At 43.2% G+C, this 26,357-nt stretch overlaps 1 protein-coding gene across 2 annotated transcripts in view; it reads left to right on the top strand.

The window, feature by feature from the left end:
- Positions 1–26,357, top strand: part of c21h16orf89 (chromosome 21 C16orf89 homolog) — a 33,147-nt gene that overhangs the window by 4,461 nt on the left and 2,329 nt on the right. Inside the window, exons 3-7 of one of the 2 annotated variants that reach the window (XM_043711171.1) lie at positions 538–688; positions 13,633–13,750; positions 17,636–17,798; positions 20,386–20,487; positions 24,178–24,237. In XM_043711171.1, coding sequence (XP_043567106.1) covers positions 538–688; positions 13,633–13,750; positions 17,636–17,798; positions 20,386–20,487; positions 24,178–24,237 — 594 coding nt within the window. The remainder of the gene's footprint in view (positions 1–537; positions 689–13,632; positions 13,751–17,635; positions 17,799–20,385; positions 20,488–24,177; positions 24,238–26,357) is intronic. The other variant, XM_043711172.1, reaches the window with a different exon arrangement.

Here is a 26,357-nt window from a genome sequence, read left to right as displayed (position 1 = left end):
CAGGGGCTCAAAATAATGTACTTTTTTTCTGAGCGTTCCTCTTGAGATTTCTCACTTGTTGGAATATATCTATTCTGTGTGTTCTACAGATATTTTCCTAATCAGTCTGTTCAGTATTGTTGTTTCACATCTCTGGAGTAGGTGCAACTTGACCTCCTATGTCAGAGATAGGGACACTAACACTACACCACAAATGTGCAAATAATGCATTTATCTTTTGAGTACCCTTTTGAGATTTTCTTACTTGTTTGAATGTATTTATTCGAGAGTTACTTCCTTGCTCAACCTGTACAGAGTTATTCTGCAGCAGGTTGGATGTACACCCAGGCCTCCTGTCTCAGAGCTAGGGACACTACCGCTGCACCACAAGAGCCCGTGTTCCTGCTCCCATTTCTTATTAAGTTATTTGGTTTAGCTATGATCATATTACATGATGGCACTGGTTCAAAGGCTTAAATGTTTGACTTCTGCTCCTTTTCAAGGTGTTATATTAACATGTCCTGCTTTAATCTCAAGCTATGCTTTCTCTTTTCACAGCTTTTCAAACAACACTGCACATTGACTTTTGGACTCTTGATCCTCAGTGGATTAAAACAGATACCAAACTAGTTTATCCTGAAGTAAGGGTTACAGAGTGTTTTGGAGAGAATATCAGTGACCGATGCATGACTCAGCTCCTGGGTACTTGGTATGTCACGTCTTTGAATTCTACAAATGTTCGATGTTTAAAATAGCAAATGAACCTAAAACATTAAAATACTTATATACAATTAAAACTATGTTAAGCTGTTACACTTCTACAAAAGGTAAATATTTTTAATGCATTTGTTTTAGTTTACTATAGGCTACAATATGCGGAACTTAGTTCCATGGTGAATTTGGTCAATAGGGTTAGATTAGATTAGATTAGATTAGATTAGATTAGATTAGATTAGATTACTTACAGTGTGGGGTTTATAATTTTTAAAACTTCTTTTATGTTACTGATAAAGCCAACATTTGTTGCCCAAGCCAAATTGCCCTTGAACTGATTGGGTCTGTAGGCCATTTCAAAGCGAGTTAAGAGCCAACTGTGTGTCTGGAGTCACATGTAGGTCAGACCAGGTAGGGATGAAAATGCTTGAATCTATAATCAAGGAAGAAATGGTGAGACATCTAGATCGAGATTGTCCCATTGTGCAGACGCAGCATGGGTTCATGATAAGCAAGTCATACTTCACTAATGAACTGGAATTCTTTGAGGACATTACAAGCGCAGTGGACAATGGGGAAGCAATGGATGTGGTGTATCTGGATTTTGAGAAGACATCTGATAAGGTGTTGCACAAAAGGCTGCTGCATTAGATATGGGGTGAACGACATTATGGGCGTGGACAGAAGATAGGTTAACTCACGGAAAGCAAAGAGTGGGGATAAATGGGTGTTTTTCTGGTTAGGAATCAGGGGCTAAATGCGTGCCTCAGGGATCAGTGTGGAGACTGCAATTGTTTACCATTTACATAGATAACTTGAAGTTGGGGATGAAGTGTAGCCTATCAAAGTTCTGCTCTCCTTACTTGAGAAAAATGGATGCAGAAGAGGTTCACTAGATTGACACCGGAGTTGAGGGCGAGCTTATGAGGAGAGATTGAGAAGACTGGGACTATACTCGGAATTTAGATGAATGAGGGGATACCTTTTAGAAATGTGTAAAGTTATGAAGGAAATAGATAAGATAGAAGCAGGGAGGTTGTTTCCACTGGTGGGTGAAACTAGAACTAAGGGGCATAGCCTCAAAATAAGGGGGAGCAGATTTAGGGCTGAGTTGAGGAGGAACTGCTTCTCCCAAAGGGTTGTGAATCGATGGAATTCCCTGACCAGCGAAGCAGTTGAGGCCACCTTGTTGAATATTTTTTAAGGCAAAGAACAGTAAAGGAATTAAGGGTTAGGGTGAGTGGTTTGGGCAAGTGGAGCTGAGTGCATGGAAAGATCAGTCATGATCTTTTTGAATAGCAGAGCAGGCTCAATGGGCCAGATGGCCTACTCCCTGCTCCTGTTTCTTACATTCGTATTTCCTTCTCTAAAGAACATGAGTGAACCAGATGAATTTTTAATACAACTGATGATAGTTGCCGTGGTCACCATCTCTGTTTCAGATTTATTCATTAGAGCTCAGTTCCGCCAGCTGCCATGGCAGGAATTGAACCCATCACTCTGGTCTCTGGATCACAAATGCAGTAACAACATTAAATGCCTAGGTGTCCCCAGATAAAAAAATCATGCAATTTAATCACTGCAGCCTAATGTTATAAATGTGATAAGTAAAGCATTGTTTTCAATGCATGGTTTTGTAACTGGACATTTACAGGAGTTTTGTATTTCCTTCTTCCTAACCCTCAACTATCGTGCAAACGTTGGAATATTAATATTTATCTTGCTTGTTGAAGAAATATACAGCACAATTCCTTAACTTAGCCTTTTCTGTTCTTAATGTTCTTATTTTGTGTGATAGCTTTTCTGGGTTGAGATTGACTGACTGAGAATTGGAGAAAAGCAGAACCAATCATTTGTATTTTCACCTTCTGTCATGGTACACTTGAGCAATACAACACCCACTAAAATTTCAGAACAACATAGGATTTGGACAAGATCTACACAAATTTCAGAGGAATCTTTTCAGAATGGGGTTGGACCAAATCTTTCCCTGTCACAGAATATAGCTGAAAATGTGTTGCTGGAAAAGCGCAGCAGGTCAGGCAGCATCCAAGGAACAGGAGAATCGAAGGGCTTATGCCCGAAACGTCGATTCTCCTGTTCCTTGGATGCTGCCTGACCTGCTGCGCTTTTCCAGCAACACATTTTCAGCTCTAATCTCCAGCATCTGCAGCCCTCACTTTCTCTGTCACAGAATGTAGCAATGACCACTCTTTGCCTGTTTCTGTGTGCTCAGGTTAGGAGCAATAACTGTTTGTGAATTGCTCTTGTCATCTTTTGTACACTTTATTGGGGGATGGCTTAGGGTTTAGTCCATCACCACACTTTAAGCAGACTTACATTTTGGGAAGTAGGTAGAATTGTCTCCCTTTCCATTTTCTGATTTCTATAATGTACAAATGTTCAGCGCAAATGTTGTAGAAATATATTTCTTTTCATGTGATAATAACACCTTCAGTTTATTAATTCCTATTACATGGAAAATATATTTCACAGAGGTACAATCTAAAATAAATAGACATTGAGTTAAAGGAGAGCCATTAGGAGGGTCTTGAAAACAGGGAAGGATAGAATTAATGGTTTGGAAGGGGCTTCTGGAACCCAGGTAATTGGTTGCTGAAGCCACAACTCTTGCAAGGCTGAAGGAGATAACAGAGATAAGAAGGGGCAAAAGGATCAAGAGGATAAATTTGAGTTTGGTATGACCAGGAATTAGTATATTTTGATAAACATGGAGTGGATGGATGAACAGACTTTGTTAATGAATCAAAGTTGATTCAGAATGGTAATGGGGATTGAACAGGGGTCAGTGATGAAAGCATGAGTAATTGCCCCAGAGTTAATAAAGTCAATATTTAATGTTTCATTAACTGATGCGATGAGGTCTAAGGAATGGGATGTTGCAGAGGTGGAGATTGGTGATCAATGTAATGCTGAGAATATGAAGCCAGCAGCTCAGTTCAGGGTTAAATCAGATGCTAAGATTGCCAAGCAACTTGTTCACTCTGAAACACTAGACATCAGAAGTCACCTGGAAGCCGTTTATAGAATCATAGAGATGTACAGCACAGAAACAGACCCTTTGGTCCAACTCGTCCATGCCGACCAAATATCCCAGATTAATCTGGTCCCATTTGCCAGCATTTGGCCCATATCCCTCTAACCCTTCCTATTCATATACCCATCCAGATGCCTTTTGAATGTTGTAATTGTACTAGCCCCCACCACTTTGTCTGGTAGCTCATTCCATACATGCACCACCCACTGCATGAAAAAGTTGCCCCTTAGATCCCTTTTATATCTTTCCCCTCTCACCTTATAAACCTATGCCCTCCAGTTTTGGACTACACCACCCAGGGAAAATATCTTGTCTATTTACCCTGTCCATGCCCCTCATGATTTTATAAACCTCTGTGAGGTCACCCTCTTAGCCTCCAACACTCCAGGGAAAACAGCCCCACCCTATTCAGCCTCTCCCTATAGCTCAAACCCTCCAACCTTGGGAACATCCTTGTAAATCTGTTCTGAACCCTTTCAAGTTTCAAAATATCCTTCTGAAAGGAGGGAGACCAGAATTGCACACAATATTCCAAAAGTGGCCGAACCAATGTCCTGTACAGCTGCAACATGACCTCCCAATTCCTATACTCACTCTCTGACCAATAAAGGAGAGCATACCAAATGCCTTCATCACTATCGTATCTACCAGTCCATTATATTTCATCATACCATGAAGGGATTGGATATGAGTGGAAGAGAGAAGCTAAACTTACATTTCTGTGGCAGCCTTCATGATCTTCCAATGAGATGTCACCAGCAACTAACTTGTGCACAGCAAGTTTCCCCGAATGGCAATGCAATAATGGCCAGTTAACCTATTTTGCTGCGCACTGGTGAGCAAACCTGTGTTGAAATAGCGCTCTGAGATGTTTGACTACCAGCTAAGAAGATATTCAATGTCTCAGTTAAAAGGTGGTACCCCTGATAGTTCAGTGCTCCCTCAGCGCTGCTCCTAATTACCAGATTCGATTTGTCTTCAGAATGAGATCCAAACCCACCAATCGTTGACTTTGTGATGCTAGTGCTATCACTGAGCTAAAGATGACAGTGGTGAAGACGAAGGAAAATAGTCTCCAATTTCCATTGTTTGACTAAAGATGTTGTGTCAACAGATATCAGTGAGCAAAACATGTTGAACACACAGTAGTAGCAGGGTTGTGGACAGCAAAGATCGTGTGTCATTCGTGTACATAACCTGGTATTGTTGTGGTTCTGTTCGCCGAGCTGGGAATTTGTGTTGCAGACGTCTCGTCCCAGCTCGGCGAACAGAACCACAACAACGAGCACCCGAGCTACAAATCTTCTCACAAACTTTGAACACCTATGGGCGAGAGACGCTAAGACAAGCCAGGAAATGGGAATCCTGTGCCAACCGCCTAAGCGCCACATACGAACAACTCCAGTGACAGGGGACGAAACGTCTGCAACATAAACTCCCAGCTCGGCGAACAGAACCACAACAACAAGCACCCGAGCTACAAATCTTCTCACAAACTTTGAATAACCTGCTATTCTGGTGAATGATATCACTAATATATCATTATATATATTAATCTGAAAATATAAGCTGGACACAGGGCAAAAAGCAGATTTTGGCCCTGTTTTAAGGCTGGAAACATGCCAGCATTGAATCCCTAGAGTGTGGAAGCAGGCCATTCAGCCCATCAGATAATTACTGACTTGTTAAAGAGCATCCTGCCTTCTGCCCTATCCCCATAATTCTGCATTTCGCATGGCTAATCCACCTAACCTCTACATCCCTGGACCCTATGGGTAGTTTATCATGGCCAATCCACTCAACCTGCACATCTTTGGACCATGGGAAGAAACCAGAGGACCTGGAGATACAGGGAGAATGTGCAAACTCCACACAGACGGTCGTGCGAGGGTGGAATCGAACCCCAGGTCCCCCACTGAGTCATGGTTGTTGGGAAGCAGAACATGAATTTGGAAGATTTGTTACTTGCCTTTAAGAGAGTTTGTGCTGTGTGTGTACAGCATGGTGACTCTGCTGCCAGTTAGTCCACTAATGGGTTTGAAAACTGCACACACAGAAATCAGTTGGTTTGCGGTAATATTCCCTTTCTAACTTATACTGTGGTTTACTTTGTTTTAAAACGAACCTAAGAGGTTAATCAATCCCTGACAAGTGATTTATTATGAGACCATTATATGACATATTTAAGGGTCTTGGAGAGCACAGGAAGAATATTTTTAAGGAGGGAATAACTAATGATAGTGATGTAAGGGATGTAGGTGATACCTTAGGGGACTGAACCATTTACAAAGTCACTGAGCAAGCAAGTTGGAAGGAGAAGTTATTTGATCAGTGGGAATAGGACACAAGGCACAAGGCATCAAAATAATGCACTGACTCCTAACAGTTGCACACTAAATAGGTGGAAATAATGAAAAAAAACAACTTTGTAACGTTTTGTGCAGAAGGTTTATTCACCTCACGCATTTTCCAAACATCCCATTAAGTTCCTGAACTTTCAGCTTTTTCACCAAACAAAAATTTCCTGGATACAAATTCTCCAGAAAAGTTTGGACAGTTCCGTTGAGAGAAAGTGAGGACTGCAGATTCTGGAGATCAGAGTCAAAAGGTGTGGAGCTGAAAAAGCAGCCGGTCACACAGCATCCGAGGAACAGGAGAGTCGACGTTTCAAGCATTCCTGATGAAGAGCTTATGCTCGAAACATCAACTCTGCTGCTCCTCGGATGCTGCCTGACCGGCTGTGCTTTTCCAGCACCACATGTTTTGACTACAACTCAATTGAGCCACTGCTTGGGCACTTCATCTCGGGATTGAAGGTCTAGCTGGGGCCAGTGATCTTGCCACGTTGCGCATCGAAATCTGAGACCCAACAAAACACTGTGGTTAAACATTGTCTCATCAAACTTAGCAAAACATTCAAAATATGCCACTTTTTAACAGAGATCTCATACCCGGCTCTAATTCTTAGCACAACTACCTGTGTGCACTGCTTTTAATCATCTTTTGAAAAGATATATTTCTAGCTTTCTTACCTCAGCCACAATGACGTTTAATGTGTGCACCCCATATTTTCACTTGTACATTGTCTTATGATTTTACACTTATCGTTCCCATCCATTGATGCTTGACTGTTTTTGGATTATTGCATACTGATGAACAAAGCTGTGCGAAATGCAGAATTATTGCAAACTTAGACCCTTCACGGGATCCCAGAACTGTTTACAGTGAAGGAAGAGGCCATTCAGCCCATTAGGACTGCACTGATTCTATTCACTAGTGCCAATCTCATGCCTTTTGCCCACATCCATTGTCCCTCTTGAAGTCTCAATTGAACCTGCCCCCACCACATTTCCAGGCAGTGCATTCTACACCCTAACTACCCACTGTGTGAAATAAAGAGTTTATATTAGCCTTGATTCATTTGCACTAGCCTTTACAATCTGTGTCGGCATGTTATTATTCTGCATTCCCATTCCATTTTTACTTAATCCCATTGTCCACTTAGGCATTTATCTACACTTCCAATCACCTAGAGCAATGATTACACTCCTTAACAATTATGCTGACTTCATCAATTAATTTTTGAAGGAAGTGTAATGAATTAAAATGTTTATTGTGATTGTTGAAATGTTTTTATAAGGCAGGTTTAATTTAATTGATCCATTAGTTAATGGGAACAGCTTTGTCTACCTCAGCAAAACCTTATGCAAAGATATATCACTCCTTCCCATAATTTCATTTGTTCCAAGCAGCTTCGCTAACCGAACCTTGTAGGCAACATGTCCATTCCTGGAACAATTAAGATTAAGATTGACAAGTCGCCAGGCCTGGACCAGATATGTCCTCAGCTGCTTTGGGAAATAAGAAATGCAATTGCTTCGCCACTTGCGAAGATCTTTGCATCCTTGCTCTCCACTGGAGTTGTACCTGAGGACTGGAGGGAGGCAAATGTAATTCCTCTCTTCAAGAAAGGAAATAGGGAAATCCGCGGCAATTACAGACCAGTAAGTCTCACGTCTGTCGTCTGCAAGGTGTTAGAAAGGATTCTGAGGGATAGAATTTATGATCATCTGGAAAAGCATGGCTTGATTAAATGCAGTCAACACGGCTTTGTGAGGGGCAGGTCATGCCTCACAAACCTTATCGAGTTCTTTGAGGATGTGACTAGAAAAGTTGATGAGGGTCAAGCTGTGGATGTGGTGTATATGGACTTCGGCAAGGCATTTGATAAGGTTCCCCATGGTAGGCTCATTCAGAAGGTCAGGAGGAATGGGATACAGGGGAACTTAGCTGTCTGGATACAGAATTGGCTGGCCAACAGAAGACAGTGAGTGGTAGTAGAAGGAAAATATTCTGCCTGGAAGTCTGTGGTGAGTGGTGTTCCACAGGGCTCTTTCCTTGGCCTCTACTGTTTGTAATTTTTATTAATGACTTGGATGAGGGGATTGAAGGATGGGTCAGCAAGTTTGCAGACGACACAAAGGTTGGAGGTGTGGTTGACAGTATAGAGGGCTGTTGTAGGCTGCAGCGGGACATTGACAGGATGCAGAGATGGGCTGAGAGGTGGCAGATGGAGATCAACCTGGGTAAATGCGAGGTGATGCATTTTAGAAGGTCGAATTTGAAAGCTGAGTACAGGATTAAGGATAGGATTCTTGGCAGTGTGAAGGAACAGAGGAATCTTGGTGTGCAAGTACATAGATTCCTTAAAATGGCCACCCAAGTAGACAGGGTTGTTAAGAAAGCATATGGTGTTTTGGCTTTCATTAACAGGGGGATTGAGTTTAAGAGTCGTGAGAACTTGTTGCAGCTCTATAAAACTTTGGTTAGACTGCACTTGGAATGCTGCCTCCAGTTCTGGTCGCCCTATTATAGGAAAGATGTGGATGCTTTGGAGAGGGTTCAGAGGAAGCTTACCAGGAAGCTGCCTGGACTGGAGGGCTTATCTTATGAAGAGAGGTTGACTCAGCTCGGACCTTTTTCATTGGAGTAAAGGAGGAGGAGAGGGGACCTAATTGAGGTATACAAGATAATGAGACACATAGATAGTCTCTGGCTATCGACTCTATTTCCCAGGGCAGAAATGGCTAACACGAGGGGTCATAGTTTTAAGCTGGTTGGAGGAAAGTTTCGAGGGGATGTCAGAGGTGGGTTCTTTATACAGAGAGTTGTGAGAGAATGGAATGCGTTGCCAGCAGCAGTTGTGGAAGCAAGGTCATTGGGGATATTTAAGAGACTGCTGGACATGCATATGGTCACAGAAATTTGAAGGTGCATACATGAGGATCAATGGTCGGCACAACATCATGGGCTGAAGGGCCTGTTCTGTGCTGTACTGTTCTATGTTCTATGTTCTAATTCTGGTAAATCTCCCCTCCATGCGGTAAAGGGCCCTTGTTTCCTTCCTAAAGCGTGGTGACCAGAACTGGAAACAATTCTCTGGTTATAGAATCCCTACAATGTGGAAGCAGGTCATTCAGTCCATCAAGTCCGTACCAACGCGCCGAAGAGCGTGCTACCCAGACCCACCCCTCTCCCCTATCCCTGCATTTCCCCATGGCTAATCCACCCAGCCTTTACCTCCGTGGACACTATGGGCAATTTAGCCTGGGCAATTCACCTAACCTGCACATCTTTGGACGTTGGGAGGAAACCCAGGTAGACGTGAGGAGGATTTGCAAACTTCAAGCAGTTGTCCACGTTGGAATCGAACCTGGGCCCCTGGTGCTGTGAGATAGCAGTGCTAACCACTGAGCCACCATACCATCCAGTTGTGGCTCGAAAAGAGCTTTGTAAAGGTTCAGTATAGCTTCCTAGCTTTTATACTCAGTTTCTCTATTTATAAAACCCAAGGTCTCTCACGTTTTACTAACTGCTCTCTCTGGATGTCCTGTTATCTTAAAAGATTGATGCGCGTGACCTCCCAGGTCCCTCTGCTCCTGAACCCTCTTTAGAATGGTGTCATTCAGACAATGTTACCACCGTATTACTCCTATCAAAGTGCGTGGCTTCCGACCTCTCTAACTGATTGAATCTGCCTCTGCTGAAGGGCATAAAACATTGACTCTTGCTTTCTCTTCACAGATGCTGTCAGACCTGCTGAGTTTCTCCATCGCTTTCTGTTTTTGTATATGCCGCTTTCCTGCCCATTCTGTTAGTCCTTTAGCTATTGATTGGTATCAGCCTCATTTCTTTTTCCCATATTTACAACCACTTTGTGTATGCTTTATTATCAATCCATACTGACTTTTTTAAGAAGACTAAACATTCCAAATATGTCCTTAGCTGTTCTTGCTTTGTGTGCAGAAGTTTTTAACCCTTTGTTCCAACTTGTCTGTGCCGACCAGATATCCTTAATTAATCTATCCCATTTACTAACATTAGATTAGATTAGATTCCCTACACCGACCCTCCGAAGAGTAACCATTGCTGCCTCACAGCGCCAGGGACCCGGGTTCAATTCCTGCCTCAGGCGACTGTGTGGAGTTTGCACATTCTCTCCATGTCTGTGTGGGTTTCCTCCAGGTGCTCCGGTTTCCTCCCACAGTGCAAAGGTGTGCAGGTCAGGTGAATTGCCCACGTTAAATTGCCCAGACCGTTAGGCGCATTAACCATTTGGCCCATATCTCTCTAAACTCTTCCTATTCATATACCCATCCAGCTGCCTTTTAAATGTTGCAATTATACCAGCTTCCACCACTTTTTTCTGGCAGCTCATTCCATACACGCACCACCTTCTGTGTGAAAAAGTTGCCCCTTAGCTGCCTTTTAAATCTTTCCCCTCTCACCTTAAACCCCTCTAGTTTTGGACTATCCTACCCTGGGGAAAAGACCTTGGCTATTCACCCTATCCATGCACCTTATTTTACAAACTTCTATAAAGTCACCCCTCAGCCTCCGACGCTCCAGGGAAAATAACCCCAGCCTATTCAATCTCTCCCTATAGCTCAAACCCTCCAACCGTGGCAAAGTCCTTGTAAATCTTCTCTGAACCCTTTCAAGTTTCATGAATCTCTCCCACAGTAGGGAGACCAGAAATGAGTGCAGTATTCCAAAAGGGCCTAATTCAGAAGGAAATGGTCATAAGCTATAAAGGGGAAATGTTTAGGAGTGGTACAGGTTATTTTATGTTATGTCTAGGACAAAGCAGCCCAGTTGATCAACACTTTATCCATTAACCATTAATGTCATACCCATTCACTCTCTCCACCATGACACACAGTAAGAATCTCTGCAACAACTCAGTAAGGTTCCTTATGACAGCAGCTTCCACAGTCACTAACTCCACCATCCAGAAGGACAGGGATAGCAGACGCATGGGGACATCACCACTTTCAACATTCCAACATCCTGACTTGAAACCAAACCATCTTTCCTTCAGCTGGTTCAAAACCCCAGTGCTCCCATGGTAACAGCACTGAGCACATCTCGACATCCCTGAGAACTGCAGTGTTCCAAGAGGTTGACTTACCACCAGCTTCCCAAGAGCCATGAGGGACAGGCAATAAATCACCAACTCAGGAACAAATACAACAAAAAATACCAGTGTTAGAATGATACTTTTAGATGTGATTACTGTGTTGATAGCTAAATTAAACAAACATATGTTGCTGAGATCTCTTTGCTCTTCTAAAATAGATCCATTCCATGAAAAAAATGTTAATTTATAATATAAGGGGAACAAGAAATGAAATATTCAAATACGATTGATGAAAGTATCCAGCACACATTACAGAATCCCTATAGTTTAGAAAGAGACCATTTGGCCTATCGAGTCTGCACTGACCTTCCGAAGAGCATCCCATCCAGATTCCAAACCTATCCCTGTAGCCCCACATTTCCCATCCTAACCTACCACATTCCCTGGATACTATGGGGCAATTTAACATGGCCAGTCCACCTAAACTGCGCATAATTGGACTGTGGGAGGAGACTGGAGCACCCAGAATATACCCAAACAGACACAGGGAGAATGTGCAAACTCCACACAGACAGTCACCTGAGGTTGGAATTGAACCTAGGTTCCTGGTGCTGTGAGGCAGCCGTGCTAACCACTGAGCCACCATAATGTTTTGGCTTTGCTGCAGCTTTCTAAAACCCTGGCTGGACCACACTTGGAATATTGTGTCCATTTCTGGTTTGCCTCATTATAGGAAGGAGGTTGATGCTTTAGAGAGGGTGCAGGGGAGATTTACCAGGATGCTGCCAGGATTGGAGGAATTGTCTTATGAAGAGAAGTTGAGTGAGCTAAGGCTTTTCACACTGGAAAGAAGAAGGAAGAGAGGTGACTTGTTAGAGGTGTACAAGGTAATGAGAGGCATAGAGAGAGTAGACAGCCAGAGACTTTTCCCCAGGGCAGAAATGGCTGTCACGAGGGGTCATAATTTTAAGGTGATAGGAGGAACCTTTAGGGGAGATGTCAGAGGTAGGTTCTTTACACAGTGAGTGGTGGAATGCACTGCTAGCGGTGATAGTAGAGTCAGAGACATTAGGGACATTTAAGCGACTGCTGGACAAGCATATGGACTGCAGTAAATTGAAGGGTGTGTAATTTTGGTTGATTTTAGATTAAATTAAATGCTTGGCACAACAATGTGAGCTGAAGGGCCTGTACTGTGCTGTACTGTTCTATGTTCTATAATTATGTATAAAGAGAAAATAGGGAAAGAATCCCATTCACTGTAACTTTACTATGTGTAATTTCATCATGATTCTCAAGGACAGAGCTGAAAAATAATGTAATCTGTCTTGTAGCAACTGCCTGCACAGCCCTAAGCTCTCCAATTTGCAGCGAGCTTTAGCAATCATTCAAGGCTATGGATTCTGTGGCTGAACATCAATCCAAGATTTTGAGCCAGGGACCCAGTTCAGTGTAAGCTGGAAGGGAGGAGACAGTCAATGCAGATCTACTATGAAAATTCATACAGCAGGGACTGCCCTCCAGAGTGATCCAGACAATATCGAGAGTGTTGTGCTGGAAAAGCATAGCAGGTCAGGCAGAGGTAGATGAATATTGAGGGGGAGGGGTGGGCGATGGTGATTGACCTGTGGGGTGCAGTGAGAAAGAGACTCACTGAGATCCTTGTAGGGAGAGGAGGAGAACTTCTTCAAGGTAGGTGTCCTTGGAAGGGACAATGTATGTGTTTGTGTCCCAGGAACCAGGACGCGCTGCTGCCTCTGCACAGAATGCTTGGAGGAAATGGTGGAACATGGTCCTGGCCAACAAACAGGATAGAACCCATAGTGTTGGAACAGGCTATTCGGCCCTTTGAATCCACACCACCCTCAAAAGGGCATCCAACCCTATCCCTACAACCTTGCATTTCCCATGGCTAACCCACCTAACCTGCACATCATTGGCAATTTAGCCTGGCCAATCCATCTAACCTGCACATCTTTGGAAAGAAACCCACGCAGACACGGGGAGAACATGCAAACTCCACACAGACAGTTGCCCAAGGCTGGAATCAAACCCAGGTCCCTGGCGCTGTGAGACAGCAGTGCTAACCACCCTGAGTCGCCATGCTGCCCCATATCTAAACAGCGAAATGATTGTTTTTTTGCTTGTTTTATTCATTTTGCGGGATGTGGACATCGCAGGCTAGGCAGCTGGGCATTGAGAGTCAACCACATTGCTCTGGGTCTGGAGTCACATATAGGCCTGACCAGGTGAAGATGACTTATTCTCTCCACAAAAGAACATCAGTGAATCAGACAGATTTTGACGACAATTGACAATGGTTACATGGTTATCATTAATCCAGCTGTTTATTCCAGATTAGTGGTTTGCAGTGTAATTTCGTGTGAGTTGGTGATATCTTTAAAACTACACTGAAATTAATTTGACAAATGTTATTTTATTCTCATTCCTTTAACTGAAGGGAGAACTATGGAGTCTCTTGCCTGGAATCCGACTTATGTAAGAGAATGATGACGACTTTAAACTGTCAAGGTTACTCTCTGTCACACCAGCTGTTGTACTTCATTATTGTGGAGCACGTAAGAAATTTGTTCATTAAAAGCTGTGATTTAAAACTGCTTTGTTTTTGCTTTGAATATATTGTTTATAACTATCCAGTGCAAGTCAGTGGTGCATCTGAAAATATTTGAAGAAAATGACAACTTCCGATCCTGAACCAAAAGAGTAAGAATCTGGTCCACTTCCAGAAATTAGTCAACATTATAACTTGATTTTCCTTTTCTCCAACTTGAGTCATAGAATCCCTACAGTGTGGAAACAGGCCCTTTGGCCCAACCAGTCCACACCGACCCTCCAAAGAGTAACCCACCCAGACCCATTCCCCATCCCTATTATCTTATATTTACCTCTGACTAATGCACCTAGCCTACACATCCCCGAACACTAGGGGCAATTTAGCATGGCCTATCCACCTAACCAGCACATCTTTGGATTGTGGGAGGAAACTGGAACATCTGGAGGAAAGCCACGCGGACACAGGGAGAATGTGCAAACTCCACACAGACAGTCGCCTGAGGCTGGAATCAAACCTGAGTCACTGGCTCTGTGAGGTAGCAGTGCTAACCACTGAGCCACTATGTCACATTGAGAGCAGGCATCCTAGAGGTCCATTAACTCTCTGCCTTCTGCATCTAAAATCTCACCCTATCTCCCACCAATCACTTCTTTAAAACTTGATCAGAAAGCTTCGGTGATCCTCCCACCCTGTTGCAGGCCTTGACAATGGTTCCCTGGATCACTAGGATCTGCTGGCAAGTCAGAAAGGCCAGAGGCTTCTGCTTTCTCAAGGTTGAGGCCTACACCTCCATGAATCTAATGACAAGAAGGTAGGTCTATCTCTTGTACATCCCCTGAGGTGGGTGTCTTGGGGAGAGAGGATTCAGGGGAGGTCAGTGGCAAGGGTGCCAGGTTGTCTTTCAGAGTCTTGCCTCTCCCTCTGATTGCCTCTGCCTCTGGATTGGGGCAGAACAAAGGTTCCCCTGAACCTGGCCCCAGTTGGGAAACCATCCAGTTTTCTTGTCTATTGAGAAAGCTAGCGATCAGGGAGTTGAGGCTCTTAAGAAGCCATTAATTGATTACTTAAGGTCTTTAATCGTTGGCAAGTTGGAACAGTCTGCAGTAGCATGTAGATTCCTTATGTAGCCCGTAATTGGTGAAGGTGGGAGTGGGGTGAGTCAATTATTTCCCTTCTTGCCACCCCTTCTGTCTCTGGGAGAGGAAGATTGCACATATTGACTTTCACATACATCGCTACTATGCCCAGAAAGGAGAAATATTACACATGAGTTGACTGAAGTGGAAACCATTCACTTAGCAAGTAAATCCCACCAGTGCTCAGTGGTTCATTGTTGTTACTTGAATTCAATTCCAGTGATTTTATTCTCAATTCCAACCACACAATGATCATCACTCATCAAAATCCAAACTGTACCCATAGACCTTCTACATTCACTGTAGACAAGGGGCTGAATTTTGCTGGAAAAATAATAGGTCAGAACTTGCAGTGAAAATAATGGTGTGCTTTATGGCACTCGCCGTCATTATTAACATGCAGCAGCTTCAGACGAGGAACAGAACTGTCTTGAAATGTCTAAAAATTGGTGACTAAACCGTCCCACTATTAGATCTGCAAAAGCAGACAAATGTTCATGGGGAACGTACAATAAATGCCACTAAGTTGATGGATTTCTGTGGTGGAGATCAATTAAACTCACCATGGGCTGTTTAATCAGCTTATTCCTCGACAGAGCAACCTTTATAACAATATATTAACTGCTACTTGCTGCCTTTGCACTATGGACAATTAGCTATGATAACTGTGGAGTTTCATTCCTTCAAATCAGATTAAAAATTCCCTTTCATTTGTATTTTTCGTTCTTAACCCAATCTTCCTCTTATTTCCTTTTATTCATTTTCAATACCTGTAACTCAACTCCTCCATTTCTGCACCAAACCTATCTTTCTCACTTGCTTCGATTGTTCACAAAGATTGATGTGGGCACAGTACAATGTTTAAAAGATACATAGTTAAGTACATGATTACGGAAAGGTTTGGAGGGATATGGGGGAGGAGCAAGCAGGTGAGACTTGGTTAGTTTGGGATTATGTTCAGCATGGTCTCATTGGATCAAGGGATTGGTTTCCATGCTGTATGACTCTATGACCTTGTTGACCTTGCCCTGTCAATATTAGTGTCCATTTCTGGCAACGTTGGCCTAAAAGATGTTTTCAGCTGAAGGGTACAAGAAAAGTTGCCAACGTTTTTTGTGAAAGGGAAATCATTTTTGATTAATTTGCAAGCAAAGTGTTGGAGAAACTCAGTAGGTATGGTGGGATCTATGGAGAGAGAAACAGAGTTAATATTTTGTGTGTCAATATGTTCCTTTACTGAGGAAGAGTTGTATTGGACTTGGAAGGTTAACTCTGTTCCTCTCTCTACGGATGCTGCCAGACCTGCTGAGTTTCTCCAGCTCTTAGAGTTATACAGTGTGGGAATAGATCTCTCGGTTCCACCTGTCCATGCCCGACCACAATCCCAAACTAAACTAGTCCCATCTACCTGTGCTTGGCCTATATCCCTCCATACATTTCTTATTCATGTACTTATCCAAATGTCTTTTAGACACTGTAACATTGTACCCACATCCATGACTTTCCCTGGAAGTTCATTTCCCCACACGAACCACTCTCTGTGTAAAAAAGTTGCCCTTCATGTCCTTTTTAAATCTCTCTCTGTCACCTTAAAAATGTGCTCCCTGGTCTTGAAATCCCCCACCATAGGGAAAAGACACCTCTCATTCACCTTATTTAAACCCTTCAGTATTTTATAAACCTCTATCAGGTCACTTCTCAACCTCCTACGCTCCAGTGAAAATAGTGCCAGCCTATCCAGTCTCTCCTTTTAACCCAAACCATCTATTCCTGGCAAGATCCTGACAAATCTTTTCTGATCTCTCTCCAGCTTCCTAATATCCTTCCTATAACAGAGTAACCAGAACTGGGAACAGTATTCCAGAAGAGGCCTCCCCAACATCCTGTACAACCTCAACATAATGTTCCAACTCCTATATTCAAAAGTCTGAGCAATGAAGGCAAACATGCCAAACGCCTTCTTAACCACTCTGTCTGCTTTGGTTGCATGTTCCATAACACGGTGGCTCAGTGGTTAGCACTACTGCCTCACAGCACCAGGAACCCGGGTTCGATTTCTGCCTCAGTTGACGGTCTGTCTGGATTTCTTCCCACAAATCCAAAGCTTTGCAGTTTAGGTGAATTGGCCATGCTAAATTGCCCATAGTGTTCAGGGATGTGTAGGTTAGGTGCATTAGTCTGGGGTAAATGTAGAGGACTGGAGGGTTGGTGTGGACTTGTTGGGCTGAATGGCCTGTTTCCACACTGTTGGGATTTGGTAAATTTCTAGGATCTGCACAATTTGCTTTTGTTGGGGGAAACCTGTAGATGTGGTATACTTGGGTTTCAGAAAGGCAGGTGTCACATTAAAGGTGACTATGTAAAACCAGAGCTCATGATGTAACATATTTACATGGAAGAGAATTGACGAGCTAACAGAAACTGGAAAGTCGGCATGAATGGGTCATTTTCAGATTGGCGAAATGTGAACAGTGAGTCCCATAGGGATTGGTGCTGGGACCTCAACTGTTTACAACCTCTGTCAATGACTTGGATTAGGGGACTGATCATATTATTGTTAAATTTGCTGATGGCTCAAAGATAAGGAATTGTGGACAACATAAATGTAATATAAGACAGTGCAAAACATTGCTAATTATTTTGTTGAAAAATGTCAAGGTTCAAGTGAGGCAAACCCAACTCCGAGGGCACATTAATTTTGATAAAAGTCTCTTTCCTTCCCAAATGATTGATTTTTCCATTGAAAATTCCAGAAAAAATGCTCAAATATTGTACAAGCTCAACACATGGATTCTCGGGCATCCCTCTTTGTTCAGGGCTATAAGAAGATTTTCTGCTCCAATATGCTGCAAATGAATCTGCAGATTGAAAAGAATGGTTATCCATTGTCTGAACAAGATTTATTTCTGGAATATGGTAAAGTAATTTTCATTTAAAAACAAAGTGGTAACAGTAAACAAGCTTTATATTTTACCGAATAATTTTTAATATCCATTATCTATTGGAATTTGGCTTAATTCCTTTAGGAATGTGCTTTTACGTCCTGTGGCTCAGAGTCTCACTGCTTATGCTAAGCTATATCTGTGTACCAGTCACTCTATCCCTTTATTGTTCCTGTGCCAACTTCTATCTCCCTGAAGAAGGGCTCATGCCCGAAACGTCGATTCTCCTGCTCCTTGGATGCTGCCTGACCTGCTGCGCTTTTCCAGCAACACATTTTCAGCTCTGATCTCCAGCATCTGCAGTCCTCACTTTCTCCTAGAAAAGCACAGCAAGGTAAAAACAATGACTGCAGATGCTGGAAACCAGATTCTGGATTAGAGTGGTGCTGGAAAAGCACAGGAGTTCAGAGAGCATCCAAGGAGCAGGAAAATCCACGTTTCAGGCAAAAGCCCTTCATGAGGAATACTGTATTCCCGATGAAGGGCTTTTGCCGAAACGTCGATTTTCCTGCTCCTTGGATGCTGCCTGAACTGCTGTGCTTGTCCAGCACCACTCTAATCTAGAATCTAGAAAAGCACAGCAGTTCAGGCAGCGTCCAAGGAGCAGGAAAATTGATGTTTCGGGCAAAAGCCCTTCACCAGAATCTCTGATGAGCAACCTAATCATTCTCCATTGTGTATATTTATTTTAATGTCTATGGGTCTGTTCAATTTAATTCCAAAATTATTCATCATCACAACTTTGTGGGCAGTGAGTTCCCAATCATACAATCATAGAACCCTACAGTATGGAAGCCCATCGAGTCCACGCCGAACCTCTGAAGAGTATCCCAGCCAGACACACACAACTACGCTATTCCTGCATTTCCCCATGGCTAATCCACCTAGCCTGCACACTATGGGCAATTTAGCATGGCCAATCCACCCTAACCTGCACATCATTGGACTGTGGAAGGAAACCCTGCACAGACACGGGGAGAATGTGCAAACTCCACGCAGACAGTTGCCCGAGGCTAGAATTGAATCTGGGTCCCTGATGCTGTGAGGCAGCAGTGCTAACCACTGAGCCACCATGCTCAACCTTACATCATCATCACTTACAGCTTAAAAAAAAACCCTCAACATCTCATGCCTAAACTTTGCACCTCATAGTCCTGGATCCATCAGGACATGGGGAACACCAGTTCTTTACCTTAAATAGACCCCTCATAATCTTCAGCAAACTAAAACAGTAATTGCTGGAGAACCTCAGCAATTGACAGCACCTGTGGAGAGAGAAACTGTTAACGTTTTGGGTCCAGTGACCTTTCCTTAGTCTAGTATGGTTGAGGAAAGCCATTTCCTGGTCTGATTTGAAAAGGCTCTTGCACTTAACAAGACCTAGTTGATTGCATGTTATTCTCCAGCTACAGTTTATATTGATATGATAGACATAGTGACAGAAATTTTCAGCTTGACCTAATAATTAGGCCTCACTCTGCTTTGGGTGGCACTCTCCAGTGCCATTAACCCTTTACGACCCATCGACAACGAAACTCATTGGTCTACAAAGCTGATGTAAGTCAAGATGATCAATAAGTTCAAAAGGAAATTGGATGGGCACTTGAAAAAGAAACTTAGGAGAGACAGGGCTAAAGCAGGGCAGTGACAGTACTGCTCTGATTATAATGTCAGTACTGAATAAGAAAATAAAGACCCACTTTCTAATTTCATACAATGTTTTACTAATTGATGGATTAGGAACCATAGTATTTGAAAGGTGGTGCATGAACTTCGTGATGGAGAAGTGTTGAAAGATGATCCACTATTCCCTGTTTCTTAGTCATCAGTACTCTTCCAGTCATACAGAGTCATACAGCACGGAAACAGACCCTTCGGTCCAATCAGTCCATGCCGAACATAAACCCAAACCAAACTAGTCCCACCTGCCTCCACTCGGTTCATATCGCCACAAACCTTTCTTATTTATAAGCTTTTCCAAATGTTTTTTAAACATTGTAAATGTACTGCAGCCATCACTTCCTCTGGAAGTTCATTCCACACATGAACCACTCTGTGTAAAAAAGTTGCCCTCGTGTTATTTTTAAATCATTCTCTTCTCACCATAAAAACATGCTCCCTAGTTTGAAAACCCCCACTCTAGGGAAAAGATACCTGCCATTCACCTTATTTATACCCCTCATGAATTTATAAAACTCGATAGGGGCACCCCTCAACCTCTTAATGCGCCAGTGAAAAAGGTCCCAGCCTCTACTTTATAACTCGAACCCTCCATTCCCAGCAACATCCTGCTAAATCTCTTCTGAACCCTTTCCAGTTTAATTATAGTGAGATCATGGACATCCAGAAAATCCAGAGGAGCTGCGATAGGGTTGCTGCTGACTGGAGAGACCACTTTGGTGGCATTGTATGAGAGGTGGTTATCGGGTCTCATCGTGGCCTGCTCCTTTCACTGTTGTCACTTGAGAGTAGCTGAAAGCAGCTGGGGAAATACATTGAGCCGCGGTATGACTTTCGCTGCTTGAATGCACAATTATTGATGACATATCTCCCGTTTGCAGTGATGCTTTGTGGGCAGGCTGGATTTTCAGAGTTTTTCAAGGCCGAATGGCTTGACCACATCCTGGCGTGGCAACTGCCAGCTGGTTGCTTTGGGAAATCTGGTGAGTGACTCCTTTTTAACAAGGAATATTAATTAAAACCCCTTACATGTCTCACATGTACAATCTACCTTAACAACCCTGGAAAAACCAATAGAAGGCTCTCCGGCCAAATTTGTGGACGACACCAAATAGGTAGGACACCAAATTGCGATGAGAAACTTACAACTGGGTACAGATAGGTTAGGAGAGTGCACCAAAATCTGGCAGATGGCGTTTAAGTGTGAGGAATAAGTGTGAGGTCATGCATTTTGGTCGGAAAAATGGGAAGGTGATCTTAATGGGGAGAGACTTCGGGGTGGTCTGGTGCAGAGGGATCTAGGTGCACTCATTAATGAATCACAGGTACAGCAGATAATAAAGAAAGCGAATGGAATGTTTTTTTATAGCTAAAGAAATAGAATATAAAGGTAAGGAAGTACTGCTGCAGCTGTACAAGGTATTGGTGTGCACCTGGAATATTGTGCACAGCTTTGGTCCCTTGTTTAAGGAAAGATATAATGGTATTGGAGGCAGTTCAGAGGAGGTTCACTAGATTGATCCCAGAGATGAAGGGATTGTTGTATGAAGAGAGATTGAACAGTTTCGGCCTATACTCACTGGAATTTAGAAGAATGAGGGGAGATCAAATTGAGGTATTCAGGATAATAAAAGGTGTGGATAAATTAGACGTGGAGCGGATGCTTCCTCTTGTGGGGTATTCTGGGACAAGAGGTCATAATCTTAGGAAAAGGGGCAGCAAATTTAAAACAGAGTTGGGGAGACACTACTTCTCCCAAAGGGTTGTGAATCTGTGGTATTCGTTACCCCAAAGAGCAGTGGATGCTGGGACAGTGAGTAAATTTAAGGAGTTAGACCGATTTCTAATTGGTAATGGATGGAAGGCAGGAAAATGGGGGTGGGGAGCATATCAGCCATGATCAAATGGTGGAGCTGACTCAGTGGGCCAAATGGCCTAATTCTGCTCCTATATTTTATGAGTTTATGAACTTATGTGTTGATTTAGAAAGATTGTGTAGCAATATGTTGACGTGACTCCGAAACACATCCTGCCCTCTATGTCTAAATGCTAAAAGTTTAAGAAATCCACTGGGTTCTCCACTAGTCTCGACCTGAATCCAGCCTTCATGAGTCAATCTACAGATTGGGATTTGTGTAATTCTGCATTTAATCTTTTTGTCAACCTTGTCAATAGAGCCCGAGCAAATTGCTCATCTTGCAGTTTGGTGCAGACGTTGAAAGGTATCTTGCAAGCATTGACCAACCTGATCAGATTGTTGCTCACTGTGTATTGCATGGACTTATAACTGGGCCAAAGGCTCCCCCTTTCAGATCCATAAAGATCCTGGGATACCTCAAATTGTTCTGGAAAGGCAAACTATCTCAAAGATTTGAACAGCCGGTTCGGAAGGTATTTCATGCTGTTATGATGCAGAGGTGATGCAGGTGGTATTTTCCAATTAATAGCATTCAGTAGTCAGTCCAGGAAGAGGTTCTGTCTTGCACACAGTTCAACAGTGTCCCGAATCAATGTCAGTGCCAGTAGCGTAGATCATATATCGCCAGAATCGGCTGATCAAATCAAATCGAAGAATGTGGTGCTGGAAAAGCACTAGTTGGTCAGGCAGCATCTGAGGAGCAGGAGAGTCGATGTTTTGGGCATGAGCCCTTCATCAGTAATGAGGGGGTGGCCCAAGGGGTCTGAGAGATACATGGGAGGGAGGGGTGGGGCTAGAGGAAGGTAGCTGAGAGTGCAATAGGTGGATGAAGGTGGGAAGTAAAGGTGATAGGTCAGAGAGGAGGGTGGAGCAGATGGATGAGAAGGAAGATGGACAGACAGGACCATTCAAGAAGGCGGTGCCAAATTGGAAGGTTGGAACTGGGATAAGGTGTGGGGAGGGGAAATGAGGAACCTGGTGAAATCCACATTGATCCAGTGTGGTTGGAGGGTCTCAAGGCTGAAGATGAGGCATTCTTCCTCCAGGCGTCAGGTGGTTAGGGTTTGGCAGTGGAGGCAGCCCAGGACTTACATGTTATTGGCAGGGTGAGAGGGAGAGTTAAAGTGTTTGGCCACAGGGCGGTGGGGTTGGTTAGTGCAAATCAAATGCTTGCAATGGGCTAAACTGTGCTCAACCAACCCGTGCTTGCAAATCCCACACAAACCCTCTCCTCTGAGATAAAACCTGAGAGAACTGCAGATACTGTGAATCAGAGACAAAAATAGACATTGCTGGATACGCTCAGCAGGTCTGGCAGGGTCTGTGGTGAGAAATCACAGTAAACTTTTTGGGTCGAATGACCCTTCGGTTCTGAGGAAGGGTCACCCGACCTGAAACGTTAACTCTGATTTCTCACCACAGGTGCTGAACCTGCTGAGCCTGTCTGGCACTTTGTATTTTTGCTGCTTCTCTTCAATGTAATTCAGTGACTGGACAGTACATGCAGAGCATTGCCAAACGCGCTAGTCGCCATATTAAAAATCAACTGAAGTTGGAATAGAATCCCTACAGTGTGGGAAATTGCTGGTTGTCAGGGGACTGAAGAGAAGCATTTCTGCTTTACTTGGTGTGCCTGAATTTCCATCCAGCAGATCTCAACTCCATTCAGCTTGGTGACCTCACCAACCTAACTGGTCAGTGTTGAAGGTGAAGTGAAGTAAAAGACCTTGATATTAAACTAGCATCGAGTTGGGTGTGGTTTAAGCAATAGGGAAAAGGCCAAGAGAAGGTGTAAATGATACTTCTGAAGGGGTATATGGGACTAAATGGCTTCTTCTGTGCTACAACTGTTCTGAGGGATAGATGATACATCATCAATTTGCTGCCTTTGGCAATTTGATTTATTTTCTATTCTCTATCCAAACTCTACAGCTATCCTGTTCTAAACAAGTTTCCTTTCCTCTGTAAAAATGCTGTCATTTCTTTCCAAAAGTGGGTCATTTCTTCCAGTCCTGAGGAAGAGTTCAACGTCCAGAACATTAGTATTATTTTTCCAGGGTTACTGCCAGATCTGCTGGCTATTTGCAGCCATTTCTGTTTGTATTCAGATTTCTGGCAGTTTGGATTATCTCCTTTCGTCTGGTCCGGAACAATTCCAACGTAGCGAAACCACGTCAGCCTGTGAATAGGCCTGACCCTGCATTGTTACACATTCGCTGTGACCTCCTGAGGTTGCTCCAGGTCCAAAGCAATTCTCACAATGCCTTAAAGGGACACCTCCTCCTTTTGTTCCTTTAAGAATACAGAAGCTGTGGGAATTTGCCAGTAATTGGCATCATTGAAACAGTGCCAAGAGCATGATGCTGGAAAAGCACAGCAGGTCAGGCAGCATCCGAGGAGCAGGAGAATTGACATTTCGGGCATAAGCCCTTCATCATTGAAACAGTCCCTTAGTAAGAGAGAACTTACTCGATGACTACCAAAGGACAGTGACTTTTAAGGAAGAAGAATAAACTAGGTTGAATCATTTTCTTCTAGGGTAACAGGGACTAATTTTCACTGAGATTTTCCTTCAAGGACTGTCAGCTACACCTCAAGTACCAAAACATACATTTTAAAATTAACATCCCTTTTAAAAATAAGTCAACTACATATTAATCGTGAGGGCCATGCCTCAATTTTACTGTTTTGTAATATCTTAAGGAATTTTACCTTGTGATTCATTTGCCATTAATTCAGTTTGATTTCTCACTAGGGCAAAAATACACGTTGCCAAAACACAAGCGAGTGAAGAGAAGATCAAACAATTTGAAAGGTAAAATATTAATTCTGAAAAAATATTCATTGTAGTTGCTGTTAATAAACTATTGGATTTCAAAACTGACAGAAATGTGACTAAATGGTAACATTAATGTTTGATGATAGATAGGGTCATCGAGATATACAGCACGCAAACAGACCCCTCAGTCCAACTTGTTCATGCCAACCAGATATCCTAAATTAATCGAGTCCCATTTGCCAGTATTTGGCCCATATTCTGCTAAACCCTTCCTATTCATATATCCAACCAGGTACCTTTTACGTGTTGCAATTGTACCAGCCTCCACCACTTCTTCTGGCAGCTCATTCCATAAACGCACCATTCTCTGCGTGAAAACGTTGCCCCTTAGGTCCCTTTTAAGTCTTTCCCTTCTCACCTTAAACCTATGCCCTCTAGTTTTGGACTCCCTTGGGAAAAGACCTTGGCTATTCACCTATTGCCCATGATAAAGTGGCGGTACCCTATTGTCTTGAACTGTTTCAGTCCAGAAGGTGTAGGTAGACCCACGGTGCTTTTAAGGGAGAGAGTTCCAGGATTTTACTGTTTGTCAAGCATATAAAAAACACAGCAATCAGCATCTGTCCCAATACTACTGCTGTGAACTTCACATTCCAGTTAAGGAGACCATTTCAGATTTGGTTACGATACCCAACGTAGACAGGAAGGTCTAGAAATTCAGCAGGATGGTGGATAGGGGAATGCCCAAATCATTGGGAATCATTGTTAGGAATACAGGCGAGCTGGTGTCGGAGAGTGGTGACTCATGTTCTGCAGCACGGCAAGGGGACTTGTGTCTGGCCATTCCAGACCCTTAACACAAAGGACTGGAAGGTTGAACTTTATTTTCCTGCTTGTATAGTCTATGTTTCGGTTTATCTTTCTCTGTCTTAAGATGGTGCCAGAGAGTGGTGATATTATGCAACACTTTTCATAGTATTTCGTAAGAAAATACATGTGACAATAAAGAAATCAAATTAAATCCATGCAAGCATGAAAAATCAATAATAGATATTCATGATGTGGAGGAGAGCGTGTTGGACTGGAGTGGACAAGTTAAAATCACACAACACCAGGTTATAGTCCAACATGTTTACTTGGAAGCACTAGCTGTCAGTACCTGATGAAGGAGCAGCACTCCGAAAGCTAGTGCTTCCTGGTGGACTATAACCTGGTGTTGTGTGATTTTTAACTAGATATTCATGGAAACCCTACAATGTAGAAGCAGGGCATTTGGCCCATCGTGCCCACACCAATCCTTCCGAAGAACATCCCATCCAGAATCATCCCCTACTCTATTCCTCTTAGCCTGCATTTCCCATGGCTCATCAATAGCCTGCTCATCCCTGGACACTATGGGCAATTTAGCGTGGCCAATCTACCTAACCTGCATATCTTTGGACTGTGGGAGGAAACCAGAGCACCAGGAGGAAATCCATGCAGACACAGGGAGAATGTGTAAACTCGACACAGGCAGTTGCCAGAGGGTGGAATCAAACTCAGCTCCCTAGTACTGTTTGGCAGCAACACTAACCACTGTGCCACCATGCCACCAAATATGCGCAGTTGTGAAACCAGCCAGCACTGCCAGAAGGGAACGTTAATTGTGGCAGTAAGGAACACTGCGAGGATGTGACATGACTGAAGCTGTGAAAAAGTGGCACCTTCAGGCTCACTGATGCTGCACTGAGTACAGCACGTGGAGAGCTCAAGCCTCCTTTAAGTCTCTCAGGAATAAGGAATTGCTTTTCATCTAATGTGGAGGCCATGGAAAGATATCAAAATGAATCTTTCGCTGGCAACATTTGTTCCAGCTTGTGATGCAATGCTGCAAGAAGTTTCAGAAGTGATTAAATCTGTCAAGTTAAGAGCACTATTTGAATGCCCTTTCATCGCAGCTGCATTCATTCAGCCCTTCTCCAAGCTCAATACATGCTGTTCCAGACAGGACAGCATTCTGTCCAGTAGAACATGAGAAATAGGGACTTGAGCATATATTTGGCCCTTCAAGAACACTTCACTTATGCTACGTACACTTAGCAAAATCATGCCTGACCTTTTTACTTAATTCTATGTTTCCTGCACTCTTGACATCCTTTAACTCCACTAGTGTGCAA

The sequence above is a fragment of the Chiloscyllium plagiosum genome, chromosome 21, assembly GCF_004010195.1.
Source record: "Chiloscyllium plagiosum isolate BGI_BamShark_2017 chromosome 21, ASM401019v2, whole genome shotgun sequence".
In the NCBI taxonomy this organism is placed as follows: Eukaryota; Metazoa; Chordata; class Chondrichthyes; order Orectolobiformes; family Hemiscylliidae; genus Chiloscyllium; species Chiloscyllium plagiosum.
The sequence above is the reverse complement of the archived record's forward strand: the minus strand, read 5'-3'. Positions and strand labels throughout refer to the sequence as shown.